We start from the raw sequence: 17,750 nt of genomic DNA on the forward strand, positions 1-17,750 counted from the left end.
ACTGTAAGCGAGGAGAGTTATGAAGAATACTAACTGTAACTGTTATGAGGAATATGCAAATCAACCAGTCTGCTTGTTTAAAAAATACCTTTTCAAGATAGTACAAACTTAAACCTTAAGATGCATGTCATGCACATGTAGTTGCATGAAAAGGGAACTTTACTTTTATTAAAACCAAATGGAGGACAGACAATCTGCATTGGAACAAAATGGAGCCAAAAAGGTCAGGTGATCTCCCTCTTTGTCTGCAAATGTACATGAAACTGCCAAAGGCTGGTCGTTAACCTGCTTGTCTGGTGATGCACTATCAATTACGACGAGACGAGAGTAGAGAGTAATCGAGGCTTTATTACGCAGAGATGTGTTGCCTCCTGCAGCTGCTGCTGAAATGGCTGCAGCTCGGAGAGCCCACACATTTATACTCCGCCTACTGGGCGGAGCCAGCAGGCAGGGATCTACCCCCGTACCTGTAGTACAGGGGCCTTACTGTAATACCCTCGTATGCAGTATATAATACAACAGTGGTGACTACCACATCTGGTCACGGCATTAAATGGTCAATGACCTATTGGAACATTTTTTTTGAGAGGTCATTACATATGCAACTGATCTGTCCTGTGGATTTAACAGTTACTATGCCTACAGAAACTGATGCATATTGACAACACAGACTTAGAGGCTGTAGAATGAAATTCCACACAATGGGTGTACGCAAAAATGCTCTCTGACAAGGAGATGCAAATGGCTGAGTTTCAAACGCCATTGTGTTTCATTTGTAATGTTTGTCAGGGACCATTTGGTGGGAGAATGGGGAAACAGATACTCTGGTCAACTGACAGAAATCCAAAACTTTTATAACAGACTTTTGTCAGTCATTCTGGGAGGCAAAGAGAATGCAGAGGGAAGAGATCTCACTCAACAAAGGAAGAATATTGTCTCGGCAAGTCGAGAAGTGGGGTTAGCCGTTTACTTACCAATTTGTAGAACCAAGCTAGATCTTCATTATTGAAGCTGGATTACACCTCCAAGCGAAGAGTAGCTGAAAACCTACCACTGCAAGTAGGAAGCCACTGTGAATTCATCAGCAGAAACATCCAACCTCCATATTCATCAGTGAACCAAAGGTAAATCATAAGGGCTGCACCATGTTGAACTTCCATCTCAAAAGACGAGTAATAGTGACTTTTTGTACTCTTTAACTCTTTAAAAACCTAAATGCATGCCGTCTCTTCTGTAATCATCGTTTCTTATGTGGTGTCTCTTTGTGTGTGTTAGAGAGGCAGTGGGTGCTTTTGCGATTACATTTCAGGTTTTATGATTTTTTGTCTTTTCAAGAAAACCTGTTTTGTGTCAGTCGCTGAGAGTCACGACATTCAAGGGGTTAACACACTTATTTAAAACACATCTTCTTGTGGTCAGATAGAGAGGCAGCAGGGGGAAAAGCGGAAACAATTCTACCATCTTTCGTCTGGCCGTAGCACATGTTAATGCAGTGGATCTGGATGATCGAACATAGTAGTGCTAGTGGACTCATGTTTGTAGTTTTTACAAGGTGCAGTTGATCAACCAAATCTGCAGCATATTTTAAAGGAAAAACATGAATCACTGTGTCAGATATTTCTCCATTTGACCTGAAATCAGCATAATAATTCTGGGTAAAGTTCCTATAACAAACCATTGAGTCATCATAAAGTCACAGTCCTATCTGCTTTTGTAAAATAACTTTATTGCATCCATTGCCCAATGTGTGTAATTATTCTGTAAGCTGTTTATAATGTGATGACATAAATTAGCATAGAAGACTGCAATCTTTAAGTCTGCACAGAAATCTGTTTGCTCCAAAGTTTAGTCGGAGTTTCCTTTTCACCTCATCTGGTGATTTCAAAGCATTCCCAGAATCTGGAAAAAAAAGTGGTGGTGAGAAGTCCTCTTTGGTTCAGCCATTGTGAACAAAGACTGGTAACTTTGAGAAGCTTCACCTTTCATCTTAGAAGCAAAAAGTTAAAACTAGAAAAATATTATAATGTTAATTTTCAAGTGTTCTAAAATGTGCACCCCTTTTGGCGAGAACATGTTCCTGCTTATAGTTAGCAAGAGAGAATCTCTTGATTTAACCATATTTGTCTCATGGTTTTGCTTAGATTCAAATCTTTATACTCCAGTGTGCAGGATTTATGTTGCAGATGCTGGCACAATGCACTGTGACTGTTGGAAGTAAGGTTGAACATGGCTCAAAAACACAGATCGAAACAGCTGATATAATCTGGTGGGTATAGTGGAATATGGTAGAACAACAGCCTGGTCAGGTAGAGGTTGTAAATTTAAGCAGAGCCAAACCGATCACTAGAGTCATTCAAAAAACACTTTTAATCATAACTTGTTGCATCTCCTGGATAAGAAAGAACTCAGAAACATTATTACTTCAGAGACTGGTACTTACACACACATTCAAGTTACAGATCACTGCAGGTTAACTTTAGTATCAACTAATGTGCACATTACTCTTGTATGAGTGACAGGTCAATATTAAACTCTGCTGCTCTGTTCAACCAGTTGTACACTTGACTGCCGCACTCTAGCAAATATGCACTGTCACGCTTCACTCATGCGCACACCAAAGTCACTTCCCAAGTTTAAGAGGAAATCAGAGCACCCAGTGATCAAGGCTTGGTTCACTTAGATGCATGCATCGAATTTACTTATTTTATGTCTATTAACCTGAAAAGGGAGAGGACCCTTGTTTCTTGGGTAGTTTTGGCTTAACTTGTACTGGAGTTGCACAGCAATACGCTAGGGCCAAGCCTTCTACTTGAGTAAATCTCAGGAAGCAAAGCACCCAAATGGGAGTTTGATAATTGGAATTTTGTTTTCCAAAGGTGCAAATAAGTCAGCGATCAGGTTGGCTGTTTTAGGAAGCAGCAATGATATTGGATTGAACACCATAGGACTGTTGTGCTCCCTGATCTTGTTGTGGTGAATCTGCACCACAACTGATTAAATACACTGCGCGAGTGCACTATGTAGATCAAAGCTGCTGGGTCTGGATGAAAAATGCAGCAAAAGTATTTAATGTTTCCATTAAAGTTGCAATAGTTCTATTTCAGTCTTTTGCTCCAGATATTTATTTACAATTTTCTTGAGATGGTTATTTAGTAAAATAAGTGTTTTTGACAGTTGACAAATAGCATCTTTCCAATAATACGCTCAGTGGTGAAGTGATGGCTCTTGCCATTGACCTCAAAAGAATCTGTCCACAAAGACACAGCCACCACTGACATGGGGGTTTCACCTTTGCCAATGTTAATTTCATTTGAGTGCTGCGAGAGGGGATCGCTGGTGTCCAGCAACAGTGATGTCAACAAACAAACTAAGCAGCCAAGCAGACAGTGAACCAGGAAGTAAAATGTACCGGCAGTCTTTCACTTAATAACATTACAGATAATGAAATACAGATTGGCACTTATGCATGGGACCAAGGTGTATTAAATAGTTATCTTTGTGTAGTCAACTCTCTGAGCAACTAAATATTGTAATGATTCTAAGCTTGCTAACATCATTCTATAAATCACCAGCATTGATCTGTAATGGTCCAAGTGACAACCGCGATCAAAATGGCGTCAATTTGCCAAATATGCACTCGGTATTCATTTTGATTGATGGCAAAGCAATTATAACAGTTCATCAGGTGTCGCCTTGGAGAAGGACTGTAGAACCATAGAATTCCTACAGTGCAGAAGGCCATTCAGCCCACTGAGTCTGCACCGACCCTCTGAAAGAGCACCCTACCTAGTCTCACCCACCCCCACCCCCCCCGATGTGTTTGTTGTGGAATCGCTTAGCTCTGACTATCACTTGCTGCTTATGCTGTTTGGGACACAAATAGTCCTGTGTTGTAGCTTCACCAGGTTGACACTTCATTTTTAGGTATGCCTGGTGTTGCTCATGGCATGCTCTCCTGCACTCTTCTTTGAACCAGGGTCGATCTTCGGCTTGGTGGTAATGGTAGAGTGGCGGATATGCCGGGCAATGATTGTGGTTGAGTTCAATTCTGCTGCTGCTGCTGATGGCCCACAGCACCTCTTGAGTTGCTAGATCTGTTCAAAGTCTATCTAGCATGGTAGTAGTACCACACAACACAATGAAGGGTATCCTCAATGTGAAGACGGGCCATTGTCTCCACAAGGACTGTGCGGTGGTCACTTCTAACAATACTGTCATGGACAGATGCACCTGCAGCAGGCAGATTGGTGAGGATGAGGTCAAGTATGTTTTTCCCTCTTGTTGGTTCCCTCACCACCTTCTGCAGCCCCAGTATAGCAGTTATGTCCTTTAGGACTCGGCCAGCTTGGTCTGTGGTGGTACTACCGAGCCACTATTGGTGATGGACAGTGAAGTCTCCCACCCAGAGCATATTCTGTGCCCTTCCCACGCTCCGTGCTTCCTCCAAGTGGTGGTTAACATGGAGGAGTGGTGTGGTACATAATAATCAGCAGGAGGTTTCCTTGCCCATATTTAACCTGAAGCCATGAGACTTCATGAGGTCCAGAGTCGATGTTGAGGACTCCCAGGGCAACTGCCTCCCGACTATATACTACTGTGCTGCCACCTCTGCTGGGCCTGACCTGCTGGTGAGACAGGACATACCCAGGAATGATGATAGTGGTGTCTGGGACATTGTTGGAAGATATGATTCTGATATCAGGCTGTTGCTTAACTAGTCTGAGACAGCTCTCCTAACTTTGGCACAAGCCCCCAGATGTTAGTAAGGAGGACTCTGCAGTTCAGCAGGGCTGGGTTTGCTGTGCTAGAGTCCCAGAAACCTATGGTTAAAACATGCCGGGGCAGCACGGTGGTGCAGTGGGTTAGCCCTGTTGCCTCACGGCGCTGAGGTCCCAGGTTCGATCCCGGCTCTGGGTCACTGTCCATGTGGAGTTTGCACATTCTCTCCGTGTTTGTGTGGGTTTCGCCCCCACAACCCAAAAGATGTGCAGGCTAGGTGGATTGGTCACGCTAAATTGCTCCTTAATTGGAAAAAATGAATTGGGTACTCTAAATTTATAAAAAAAACATATGTAAGTGATTTAAGTCGCAGCATAATTTTCTGGAACTGCTGCGCTGTGAGATTGACATACACTTTGGATGCACTATTAGTTTTCAGAAAATTCCAGCTAAATGAATTTAGCTAGCAAAACATGAGCTTAAATTAATGTCATGCATATTTACATATAAATATATTTGACTGCCTTGATCTGGGCTCTTGCATTTTATCATGCAAGCACACACAAAGGAGTAGTAAATAGAACCAAAATGAAGACTTAAAGCATTTTGTGCTTTTTAACCACCCATCGTGCTTCAATCCTTGGTTTTGTGCATCTTTCCCCATCCAAGTATCTTGAACAATTCTTCAGCCATTTAAAATATAATTTGGAAACCCATTGTGACTGTGACAAAAGAGGTAATCTCAACCTGTAAGTCTTTGATACAGTTGTTCACACTGTCCAGCTCGCATTGCCTCTCTACCATCGTCCACCTGCGTAGACTACACTTGCCTCATCTATTCTCCTCCAGCTGATTGTGGCCAGAGAATCCCCTTCAATGATTTCTCTTCTCATGAAAATGAAATGAAATGAAAAGAAATTAAAATCTCTTATTGTCACAAGTAGGCTTCAAATGAGGTTACTGTGAAAAGCCCCTGTCCCCACATTCCAGCGCCTGTTCAGGAGGCTGGTACAGGAATTGAACCGTGCTGCTGGCCTGCCTTGGTCTGCTTTCAAAGCCAGCGATTTAGCCCTGTGCTAAACCAGCCCCAGTTACCACACAGTTACCTCTAGTGTCCCACAAGGATTTTCCTTGGCCCTCTCCTTTTTCCCATCTGAAGATAAAATCACAAATGCAGCAGTCCTCTCAAAGCCAAATCTCTCGGGTCTGTTTGCATTCGTCAAACAGAGGTGACTTTGTTGGCTCAGAGACGTTCACAGGATGGAACACAGTCATAATATGGAAGGATTTTCTGTATGTTGAGGCAGCTGGTGCCAGACCACCAGTCAGACGCGCAAAGCTCTGCTTCAATGATGCCGGCAATTGTGACTTGGATGCCTTAAACATTGATTCTCGCACCCAGGAGACACAAGCTGACGATAGAAGAAAATGTTTAAAGGGCCAACAACACAGACAACCTATAATAACACCTGCTACACATTTGGTATGCGGTACTTGTAGCAGAACCTGCATGTCATGGATTGGTCTCTTCAGCCAGCACAGAATTGTGCCATATGAAGCCACTGCACTCCCAACAGATTTGATTCACTCCATGTCATCATACATAGATGGGAGAATACCGATGGTGAAATTCCCAACTACAAGCTGGCCCTTGGTGATATGTTCCAAAAACAAGACAATTTTCATTTGTATTTTGATGGCATCCAGCTTTACCTCATCACCTCCTCTCTCACCTCTTCACGGTCTCTAAATCATCAGACAGCTCGTCTGATATCAAGGCCTGGGTGAGCAGAGATTTCCTCCAGTTAAATATCACAAAATTCACCTTTTCCACTCCTGTAACATCGTCTGACTCTACCCCTGCCTCAGCTCACCTGCTGCTGAAACCCAAATCAAGGCCTTTACTACCTCCAGGCATGAAGTTATCTCAAACTCTGCTGCCCATGTCTTAAATTGCCAAGAACCATTTGCCCATCACCCCTGTGCTCACCGACCTACATTGACTCCCTGTTAAGCAGTGCCTCGATTTTAAAATTTGAGTACGTGTTTTCAAACCCTCCGTGGCCTGCCTCTCCCCATCTTTGCATCTCCTGCAGTCCTACAACCCTGGGATATCTGCACTCATTTAAAACAGCCTCTTGTTGCTTCACAGCACCAGGGACCTGGGTTTGATTCACGGCTTGGGTCAATTATCTGTGCGGAGTCTGCACATTCTTATTGTGTCTGCATGGATTTCCTCCCACAAGTCCCAAAAGACGGGCTTGTTAGGTGAATTGGACATTCTGAATTCTCCCTCAGTGTACCCGAACAGGCGCCAGAATGTGGCGGCTCGAGGATTTTCACAGTAACTTCATTGCAATGTTAATGTAAGCCTACTTGTGACACTAATAAAGATTATCATAATATTATTATTGAACATCCCTGATTTTAATTACATCACCATTGGTGCCTGAGCATTCAACCTCTGTTGCTAAATGTTGCTAAGTGTGTTTTACACTTAATTGCTCTGTTTTATAACCTTGCTCTGGAGTCGCCAGGTATCTTTATGATACCACCACAAGGTTCAAGTTCAAGTGCTGATCAATAACTCAATACACCAGTTAGTAAGGTTCAAATCAAAACACATTTATTATATACACAGTCAATCGCTACTCATGCATAAAATACTATTCACTAGGCTATTTCTATCACTAACAGGCCAATACTTAGCTTTGGAAAAGGGAACCACTAGGTCAGGGGAACAATTGGCTTCTCGTTCGATCCTGAGTCTGCAGGCTTCCGGCTGGTATGGACTAATGGTTAGGAGCGCCTATCTCGTAGCGTGCGTTGACTGGACACTTACTTGTTTGGTGCAGCTGCTAGGCAAGTCTCTTCGAGTTGAGAGTCACGGTCAAGAGTTCTTTGAGAGCTGCCAAGAAGAATGAATTGAACTTGGGAACTCTACTTTATAGTCCCCAGGGGCTCCGCGCCCTTTTGGGCGGACCCCGTACCTGGTTCCAAGTGATTAGACTGCGTTTTGATCACTTGGATCGATTTCTCCAATACTGGAGCTGTTCCCTGATCGCTGGGCGGTTCCTAAGTGTCCATTGGCCTTCCTTTGTCTTGGCTCCTGCTGGCGCCGAGAAATCTGGCTTTGTCTCGATTATCTTAACTGTTTCAATTGTTCCCGGGGATCGCTCATCAAAATGTAGATGGCCGTCAGTTTCAGTGCTGTCTGGGTTCTGCAAGTTCTAATATATACAGGAGATTTTGCACCTGCTTGTTTTTCTGTCCTTGGCTGAATTTCCCTGCATTCTTAGCGAATCTCCATTTTAAAGTTGGGAAGTGGCCAACCCAGGTGGCTCCACCTCATTAGCCCTAAGCTCTGGAATACACTCCCTGAACCTCGTTGCTTCTACCTCACTTTCATCTTTTAAGACATGCCTCAAAACCTATCTCATTGGCAAAGCATTTGGATAATTTACCTACTATCTCCTTATTGTTTCATATAATATTTCTATGAACTGTCTTGGGATGTTTTATTGTGTTATAGGCACTATATAAATTGTTGTAAGCATACATATATATGTCAATACTATAAAAATGCATTATGCGATGTAGGGATAATGGTTTAGTTAGAGGGAAAAATACTTCCCAATTATGACTTTTAAACCATGTGTCATAAAGCATCTTTGATTACACAAGTCAATAATAATTCTAAAAAACCCAAAATGTTTAACCTCCAGTTAACATTCATGTCTGCTAAGTAAAGTTATTCGGTAAAACTTTGCAACATTGTCTTTGACATTTCCCATTACCTTTTATTAAACTTGACATTAAATGTGCATAATCCTATCCAAACACTTTTCTGTTTCCTATGTTTCATTATTTATTTACCTGCTTCCTCAATTTCGTCAGGTTCCCACTCTTCAATTTTGAACGACAAGGAGGAAAATAAGTTGTCTCCGGGTCTCAGCCAGTTCCATACTGAAAGTTTGCCAGCATATTGTGGTTACTGGTAACAGATTGGAAAGCAGCTGCCGGAGTGTACGGTCTTGATCCATAAATATATCAGTTTCCTTAGTTCTTCCTGAGATCTTTAAAGTTGAAGAAAAGCACTTTTTTACCAATGTTTTTTTTTCCCTCACCTCTCCAGTTTTCTAAAATGTTGGCTCTTTGCTGGATTATGGTTCCAAAGATGCTAGATACCCTCCAGTAATTTGCCCAAGTGACCATAATTAGAATGTGAGAACTGACCATTTGAGTAGGTTATTTGACTGCAGAAGGTGTCAGAAAGTGTGAGCCTTTTCTTCTCTGATACCCAAATTCACAGTAGGAATAAGGGAGCACAATATGGAGTGAGAGCAATAGGTGTCCTTCCCACTGGCTCAAAATCTATTACATTTCCATCCTTCTTCATCTCTGATGAATGGTCTTCTTGACCTGAGACATTGGGCTGAATGAATGGCAGTGGATCCCTCCCTTAATATTCAATCATTCAAATATTCAACCAGGTTTGAAATGTGCAGTGAGGGCAAGTGGACAAAGGAAGGAAGCTATATCATTATATATAGCTTGAGAGGGTTGGAGGGGAAGCACGTGGATTTAAGTGAGGAAGTGAGGAGGAAAGAGGGGCGAGGGGGAAATTGACTTAAGCAGAGCACGCCACAATCAGTAAAAGGCAATCAGCCTGAAAAGTACCCCCGATCCAACCTTCCTTCCTGCCCTTTAAGCATTTGATTTTTTTTTAAATCGGACTTCCTGCTCCTGCCCGCGCCGACCATTTTATGGCTTGGGCAGTGCATTTTCATGGTCAATTGGCTTGATGAAAAGCCTAATTGACCCTTGATTATTAATTTAAGTATGACAGACAGGCTGCCAATTTCAGCACCTGCCTGCCCTCTATTATGGGGAAAAGCTCGGGTGGACAGGAAGGTGGTGGGATGAGAATTCACCCTATTTTGCGTGCCACCCCCTTGCGGGAAAAATTGGGGAAATGTACAATTAAGCCCATTAACTCCGTTTCTCGCCACAAATGCTCCACAAATGACCTGCTAAGCATTTCCAGTACTTTTGTTTTTATTTCAGATCTGCAGCATCCACAGCATCTACTATCGTGTTGTTGTGCTCTAGTATGTCATATGCACTCCATTTTGTGTGCTTTACTTTGCTTGTGAAATTTTGAACTCTCTCTTCCAAACAGAAAAGAAGGACCTGTGTATCTCCAAGGCTATTCACTCATCGTTTATTGAGGTGAATGAAGAAGGTTCTGAAGCAGCTGCAGCCTCAGGTATAGTGCTTGGTAAAGCTTGATCAATATTTTCAACCTCGCACATTGGTTCAAAGAATGTTAATAGCTTTGATTTCTTACCACATTTTAGTTAGTTCTATGCCCCAATACAGTGTGAAATGTTTATTGACATTAAGGGATAGAAAGTTTCTCTGGCAGTAGCACACAGTAGGCTTATTGGATTAGCTGACAATTATATGCAGCACCTTGTGCTCTGTTCTATTGCAGTCAATGGAGCTGAATATTGGGCCTGATGCCACCTGTTTTATGCCACAGTCCGAGAAAGTTTCTACCCCCAAGTCTTACTAATAATAGCAGTTTCCGAACCATATTTAAATCCTAATTCAGATTTAAATGGAACTCTTCTAATAAGCAGTTTCCTGCATTTTGACACTGCCTGAACCCTACCCCCACTTGCAATGCACCTATTATTGGTTTTCTAATGAGTGGCAATACTATCATTGTTAACACTCAATCATTCATATATGCAACCAGGTTTGAAATGTGCAGTGACGGCTAGTGGACAAAGGAAGGAAGCTATAACAATATATATTTTTAACGTTATATTTTTAAGGTGAAGTAGACTCACCATTCTAGGTTGTCTAGAAATCAGTAATCCTGTGATAACCAATTGTTATTAATTTAAATATAACATTTTTAATTTTTATTTATATATTTATAAAATAATATCCCCAATAACACACAGCTTGTAATTTTGAAATGAAAGGGAAATTGGATGGATTAATTTACAGACTTGGATAGTATGCATTATTCTGTCTTATTCTCTCATACCTGCTGTGCCCAGGCAATCCACCATGCACTGGTGCCGGCACAAGCAAAGCTCCCCTGTAAGATTTGGAAATGATGTGAGTTTACTAAGGAATTGGAGCATGAACTGGAGCCATGAGATCAGCAAGGAAACATGTGTAAACCATTTAAACAAAATGGGGATAAGAGCAGGGAGGTGACTGTCCCCCACACACGACTGATCTGGAGATTGTTCACGGTCAGGAGAATAGTAGGAATTCATTAACTCGGTGAAATACTCAGAAAAGTAATATCTGCAGAGGAAGGAGAAAGAGTTAACTAACCTTTCAGGTGTAACTCAACATCAGAATTTGAGTGTTTTCAACACTTTCTATTTTTACTTCAGATTTCCAACATCTGGGGTTGGATTCTCTGGTCCCCAGCCACGTGTTTCCCGGTATCGCGCTGCTTACTGCTGGTGGGATTCTCTGTTCCCACTGCTTGTCAATAGGATTCCTCATTGAAGACACCCCATGCTGCCGGGAAACCTGCAGATGGGGGGTGCGTTGCTGCCGGGAACAGGGATTCCCAACCCTTATGTTTGCTTTTTGAGAAACACTGGCACCAGCTTTTTAGCAACAAGTATGGACCAAGGACATAAATCTGGCTGAGTTACATGCCATACATATTTGTAACAAAATGCCTGAACTAGAGTCTGTTATAGCAACACTGAACAATTATGTAAGAATGGCAAAAATTTGTCTTAGACTGCATAAATGACAACTCATCCAAAACTTCACTGCAGTATGCAACATTTATCGCTTACCTTCTCAAACATTGTCTCCCTCCCTCCCCCATATGACAAGAAAAACTACTGCTGTCTCAGTCAAATATACTGAACTCTGTCTCTAAATACTTCAGGCCTAAAGCCCGGTTATTTGGCCATCCCCTAACTGTTGTACAACTATTACTTGTTACACACCATTCCTCTTCAAGCACCTTGAAAGCACTTTCAAAAACAGGTTGATCAAGTTACTGATTATTTTATTAATTTTGAAAACTTTAAATGGGATTAATATGCTATGTGAATTTTTATGCAATATTGAGGTGGTTTTGCTATCTTTGGTGGATTAAGGTGTTCTGTTTTGGAATCTACTCTGTACCTTGGCAAAAATGAAAGCAGGGTGTAACAGGCAGATTACAGCAGCATCTAAATCGATTGCAATCGTGGCCTACGGTTTTCGCCTGTTGGGCACGCACACTTGGTGGGCTTGGAATTGGGCGTGAAATGTGTTCTTGCCGTGAGAGGCTCCGAAATGCAGTTTCACACAGGCTGGACAATTAATGGGCAGCCAGCGTGAAACACGCTCTGTGAAAGGCTGGGTGCTGCTGAAGAGGTCGGGTGCAGAGAAAAGGAAGGGAATGGGCTGGTGCCTCTAATGTGCTCTCAAAGGAGCAACCGTTATGGAGCTGCCTCGGGGAGCTACTGACCTGTAAAACAAAAAAAAAAAAAAAAAATTGCCACCAAAAAATTATGTAATGAGTGCCTGGGCAACAAAAGCAAATATAAACCTCAGTTCCTAGACAGCCCTCTCTCCCTGGACATTTCATCTCTCCCTGGATCGAGGTTGAAGCTAAACCATAATGTCGCCTGGCCAACCAACCAGTCCTCCAACTGTAAAAGTAGACATGCCATGTAAATTTGAGATCCACTGGCTCCTTAGTGGGCTGAATTATCTGCTTGAATGTTGGTGGGCACGCTTCTGACTTTCACCGTGCCCGTCGACTGAAATATCGTTTGAGAGCATGATGACGTTAGGGCGCGCGCACGTCTTTTCGCGGAATTTACCTGCTTCAGAGTCATAGAACATAGAACATAGAACAGTACAGCACAGAACAGGCCCTTCGGCCCTCAATGTTGTGCCGAGCCATGATCACCCCACTCAAACCCACGTATCCACCCTATACCCGTAACCCAACAACCCCCCCAACCTTACTTTTATTAGGACACTACGGGCAATTTAGCATGGCCAATCCACCTAACCTGCACATCTTTGGACTGTGGGAGGAAACCGGAGCACCCGGAGGAAACCCACGCACACAGGGGGAGGACGTGAAGACTCCACACAGACAGTGACCCAGCCGGGAATCGAACCTGGGACCCTGGAGCTGTGAAGCATTTATGCTAACCACCATGCTACCCTGCTGCCCCTGTCAGGCACACATTTGCCCAAGCAAGGTAAAATTCTGGTCCATGGGTTTGTACAGCTGACTATGCTTTCAACAATAGTATCCTAGAATACTTCTGAAAAATGTGCAGCTGACAAGAATATACTGATGGTTATTTGTGCAGTTGCACTCAGTTATGTTTCTATGGGCAGTGTTCATAATGTTTGGATTAACCTTTTCCACCTCTTTTACTATCGTACACAGTTCTTATCAGGTCACCTTTTCAGACCGGCAGGTTCAAAACAGTAATGCAAAACCAATAGACTGATTAAATTGTACGTGTTGTGTTGCAGAAATGATTGCTGTTAGCAGAATGATGGTCCTTAATCCCCAGATCATTGCAGATCATCCATTTTTCTTTCTGATCAGAAACCGAAGGACAGGTAAGAGAAATTCTGAATGTCAACGAAACAGACCTAACAGCAAATTTTAATGACACATTTTGCACTTTCAGGAATTACAGATTAGAGAAAAATATTCATTATCAACTATTGTTAGGAAGTTGGAATGAAATGAAAAGTAAAGAATTCGATAAAAAAGAAACCCACAGGGAGTTAGCTGCACTGAGGACTTAAGATGCACATTAGCCTAGTATCAGGCTGAAACAGATATTTTGTGAAGCCAAGTGCAGACTACCAGCCTAGGGAGCTAGATCATGGCCACGACTAGTTGCAAAGCAGAGCTCTTTCTGAAGAATCAAACTGTTGTGCAGAAAATAAGGCAGAAGGCTGTCCATGTGAGGCCTCATAAATTCTACTCTAAACTAGAAGAAAAGGTTCTCAAAATAAAGCTACAGGTTCTGTGTGATAATTATTTGCTGGAATTGGCTCATAGTGTTGAAACTTATGGTATGTTGTTTTGGGGAAGGTGCATTCTCAAGGTTTAGGAAAGTAGATAGATTTAGATTGGGGGTAATTCAAGTATACTGTATGGACAACTATTATTGTTGATTGTAAATATTGTTTGCATGTTGCCTTTCTTGTTCTTTTTATGTCTAATAAACATTTTGTTATTTGAATAATTTACAACAAGACTGACCCCTTTCCTCATCGGATTTCGTCTCTTTTCTCACATTCTTTCTAAATCACTGAAATAAATTGTTAAGAATCAAAATTCCATGATTCCCTTCTGGGACTTTTGGATGCTCTGGCATTGAACATCAGCTGGGTTCATAACACGACGCACAGATCTAAACTAGCAAATGCTGAAAATTACTGTGAAAATAAGCAAATTGTGACTCTTTCCATATTGTTTTAAAGTCCAAGGATTAAACTGTTACCACAGAATTAATACAAAACGGCATTATTAAAAAGATATACAGTAAAAGTTAACTGGATAACTATATCTACTAGATGACCCAAGACTGACCTTTTTTCCCTTGCAATCTAGGTACCATCCTCTTTATGGGCAGAGTCATGCATCCTGAAGATGTTAATCCAAATGGACATGATTTTGAAGCATTATAGATGCATCCATTCTACAATGATGATATGCCTCATTTAACAGCCTTTCATTTCATAAGTGGTGTGTTTTGCAGTTTTTGCATTTTTACAGTCTGCTAATATTTGTCATCACTAGCTGAAGTAAAAAGATAATATAATAGAGAACATTTGTAGAAAAGGTCTATGTATTAAGCAATTACATTTTTGTATGACTATTACTGTACTTTCACCTTCATTCTTTAAATAAATGAACATTGTTCCACATTTATAATGTACTAAAATATTTAATAGTAAGCTACTGAGGTAATATCGCTGTAATGGTAGTTGAAAAATGAAGTGAAAATTATGAGCCAAGTCTTTGCTCACGTCCACACTTCACTTCAATGTCTTCATGTGACAGTCTGGCCCGTAAGTCTTAAATTGTTCTACTCTGTAATAATATCAGTCAAAAGTCATAAGAATTTGGTTATATAGGAACAATAAGTATTTGCAAGTTGTGCAATGACTTTTGTGCTGTCACCTGTCATTAGTTGCAATGCAAATTGGTCTGTAAAATATAAATTTCTAATTGCCATGTTGTTTTGTTGTAGTGACAGTTAAGTGCTGAATTTTTCAATACTAAAGTGGGGGTATAATGCTGAATAAAAGCAGTCTTTTTATTTTGGTGCCCTTATTAAATCCAATCCTTGATAGATTTGAGATGTGGTTGTACATCTCAAGTGGTTAGCACGGCTGCTTCACAGTGCCAGGGACTTGGGTTCAATTCCGTCCTTGGGTGACTGTGGAGTTTGCATATTCTCCCGTGTCTGCATGGGTTCCCTCCAGGTACTCTGGTTTCATCCCACAGTCCAAAGTTGTGCAGATAAGATGGATTGGCTATGCTAAATTACCCATTAGTGTATAAAGGTTAGGTGGGGTTACAGGGATGGGGGAGTGGGCTGAGGTAGGGTGCTCTTTCAGAGGGTCGTGCAGAATCGATGGGCTGAATATCCTCCTTCTTCACTGTAGGGATTCAATGGACAATGCCATGGTGCTGGTTCTGGACAGTCAACATGTTAACCTGTAGTTTTGTTCTGACTGAATGCAGGGGAACTGAGATTTTCCATAACTTTTGGACAGATGTCAGTGATTGAATTAGCAGATTTGTGAGCAAGGGAGCTCCACATTCTGAATTTTCTAGTTTACTTTACAATAAAACAAATTGTGTCAAAAAGGTGATTAATAGTATTTGCTTGATAGGCTTGAGAGAATCCCAGAGCACTAGTGGCTCAGTCGTGGGTAAATGGGTGGATACAGAATTTAGTATGATTCAACGTATAGGGCATACATGACTATTCTACTGACAGTAGTTATTTTAGGTGTTCTAAATAAAATACATCTGCCAGTGTTTGATTTCAACAAAGTGATCAAAAGGAACCATTATTTTGTTTGCATTCCATTCATAGCTGAATTAGAGAAACTAAATATGACTGCTGTCAAAAAGGACAGCGACAACTGCATTAACTGCCAGAGATTGTCTCTGAAATTGATTTAAAAAAAATTTTTTTTTAGAGCACCCTATTTGTTTTTTTCCAATTTTAGATGCAATTTAGCATGGCCAATCCACCTAACCCACGCAGACAGGGGGCACAATGTGCAAACTCCACACGGACAATGACCCAGGCCCGGGATTCGAACCCGGGTCCTCAGCACCGCAGTCCCAGTGTTAACCACTGCACCACATTCCGCCCTGTCTCTGAAATTGATATAGGATGTGTTTTGTTCTCACCCCAGAATACTTGGTACTGATGCTGCATGCATACATTGTGCCAAGAAAATGTTTTACATCCCAGTGCTGATCCCTCTCATCATGTGGAGAAAGCATCAACACTGCTTTTACTACTCTGGAAACAAGAGATCAAACTATACATATTGTATGTTTGAAATAAAAACCAAGTGAACTATGTTGCAAGTCTATCAGCATCTGCAAAAAAGGGAAGTTTAACATTTCGGGTGTAGACCCTATGTCAGAGCATTAACTAGGTGTTTCTCTTCACTGCTGTCTGCTGACCTGAAGTGCATTTCTGTCATTTTCTGGTTTGATTTTACAACAATGTGTAAAATTATGTAATCAGATTCTCTGTTACATTAAACCTCTTTATTAGATTTTCAAATGAAATCTGAAACTTTGAATTATTCAACAAAGTATGGTGGCAGTAATTTATTAACTACATGTTTCTGCTATTCAATGCACATCTTGTTTAAAAACAAAAACAAGATTGAGTAAATGCATGAAAGACATTGAAATCCTTCCTTGAGTTAATTCAAGCTGCAAACAGCCTCCACTGATTGCAGCCCTCAGATTCATTCATTCCTCAAAACTTGAACCCCACAACAAAGATATCAGGTGGGATTTTCTGGTCCCACCGAAGGTCAATGGATTTTTGTTCGGCACTCCAGATTTTCCATTCCCGGCACCAGAAAATCCCAACCATCATCTTATACTCTTTCACATTCTCCTGCAATAAAATCTGAGGCCATTCTTTAAAAGGTCTGCAGGCTTGAATGTGATATTATGTTGTACTTCCATCAAGATTTTTATTGTGCTGGCATCAAATGTGTAGTACAGTTCCCAACACTTAAAGCAATGCTGATGAGTCCACTGTACAATAAAAACAAAAGGGTAACAAAGATATTTTTGAAACAGAAGGACAACTAATTTAGCAATTATGTTTTCTAATTGTCAGCAGTTGCATCCAGAATGTTACAATTTCACACACTAAACAGTTGATTGATACAGCTTCAAGACTAAATTTTCCCTGAAAGCAGCTCGGTCATTAAATTAATAAGTGCTTTTGAATTACCCCAAGTAGCTGGTACATTTAATATGAGGAAGTATTACAATTGATTCTTCTGGCGATGGTAAATAGTTGCCATTTGCCTTGTATAGGCAGCTGTCTGTGGTAAAGGGGATGGTATAAGGTGAAGAATACATAATACCACTACTTACATGTTTTATGGAACAGTAGGGGTGCCACAATTTACAATTTATAAAAAAAAATAATTTACAGGATGTTGGCATTGCTGGTTAGGCCAGCGTTTATTGCCCATCCCTAGTTGACCTAGGTGGTGGTGAGTTGCCTTCTTGAACCGCTGCAGACCTTCAGGTGTAGGTACACCCACTGTGCTCTTAGGGAGGGAGTCCCAGGATTTTGTCCCAGCGACAGCGAAGGAACGGCGATATATTTCCAAGTCAGGATGATGGGTGACTTAGTGGGGGACCTCCAGGTGGTGGGGTTCCCAGGATTCTGCTGCTTTTGTCCTTCTAGATGGTCGTGGTTGTGGATTTGGAAGGTGTTGTCTGA

At 41.5% G+C, this 17,750-nt stretch overlaps 1 protein-coding gene across 2 annotated transcripts in view; it reads left to right on the top strand.

The window, feature by feature from the left end:
• The window catches only part of serpini1 (serpin peptidase inhibitor, clade I (neuroserpin), member 1), a 63,049-nt gene extending 48,379 nt beyond the window's left edge, over positions 1-14,670 (top strand). For both annotated transcript variants that reach the window (XM_038815233.1, XM_038815234.1), the window contains exons 7-9: positions 9,902-9,988; positions 13,258-13,347; positions 14,354-14,670. In XM_038815233.1, coding sequence (XP_038671161.1) covers positions 9,902-9,988; positions 13,258-13,347; positions 14,354-14,430 — 254 coding nt within the window. In that variant the 3' untranslated portion in view covers positions 14,431-14,670. The remainder of the gene's footprint in view (positions 1-9,901; positions 9,989-13,257; positions 13,348-14,353) is intronic.
• Positions 14,671-17,750: the final 3,080 nt, after the last annotated feature.

The sequence above is a fragment of the Scyliorhinus canicula genome, chromosome 13 (genome assembly GCF_902713615.1).
Source record: "Scyliorhinus canicula chromosome 13, sScyCan1.1, whole genome shotgun sequence".
Classification (NCBI taxonomy): domain Eukaryota; kingdom Metazoa; phylum Chordata; class Chondrichthyes; order Carcharhiniformes; family Scyliorhinidae; genus Scyliorhinus; species Scyliorhinus canicula.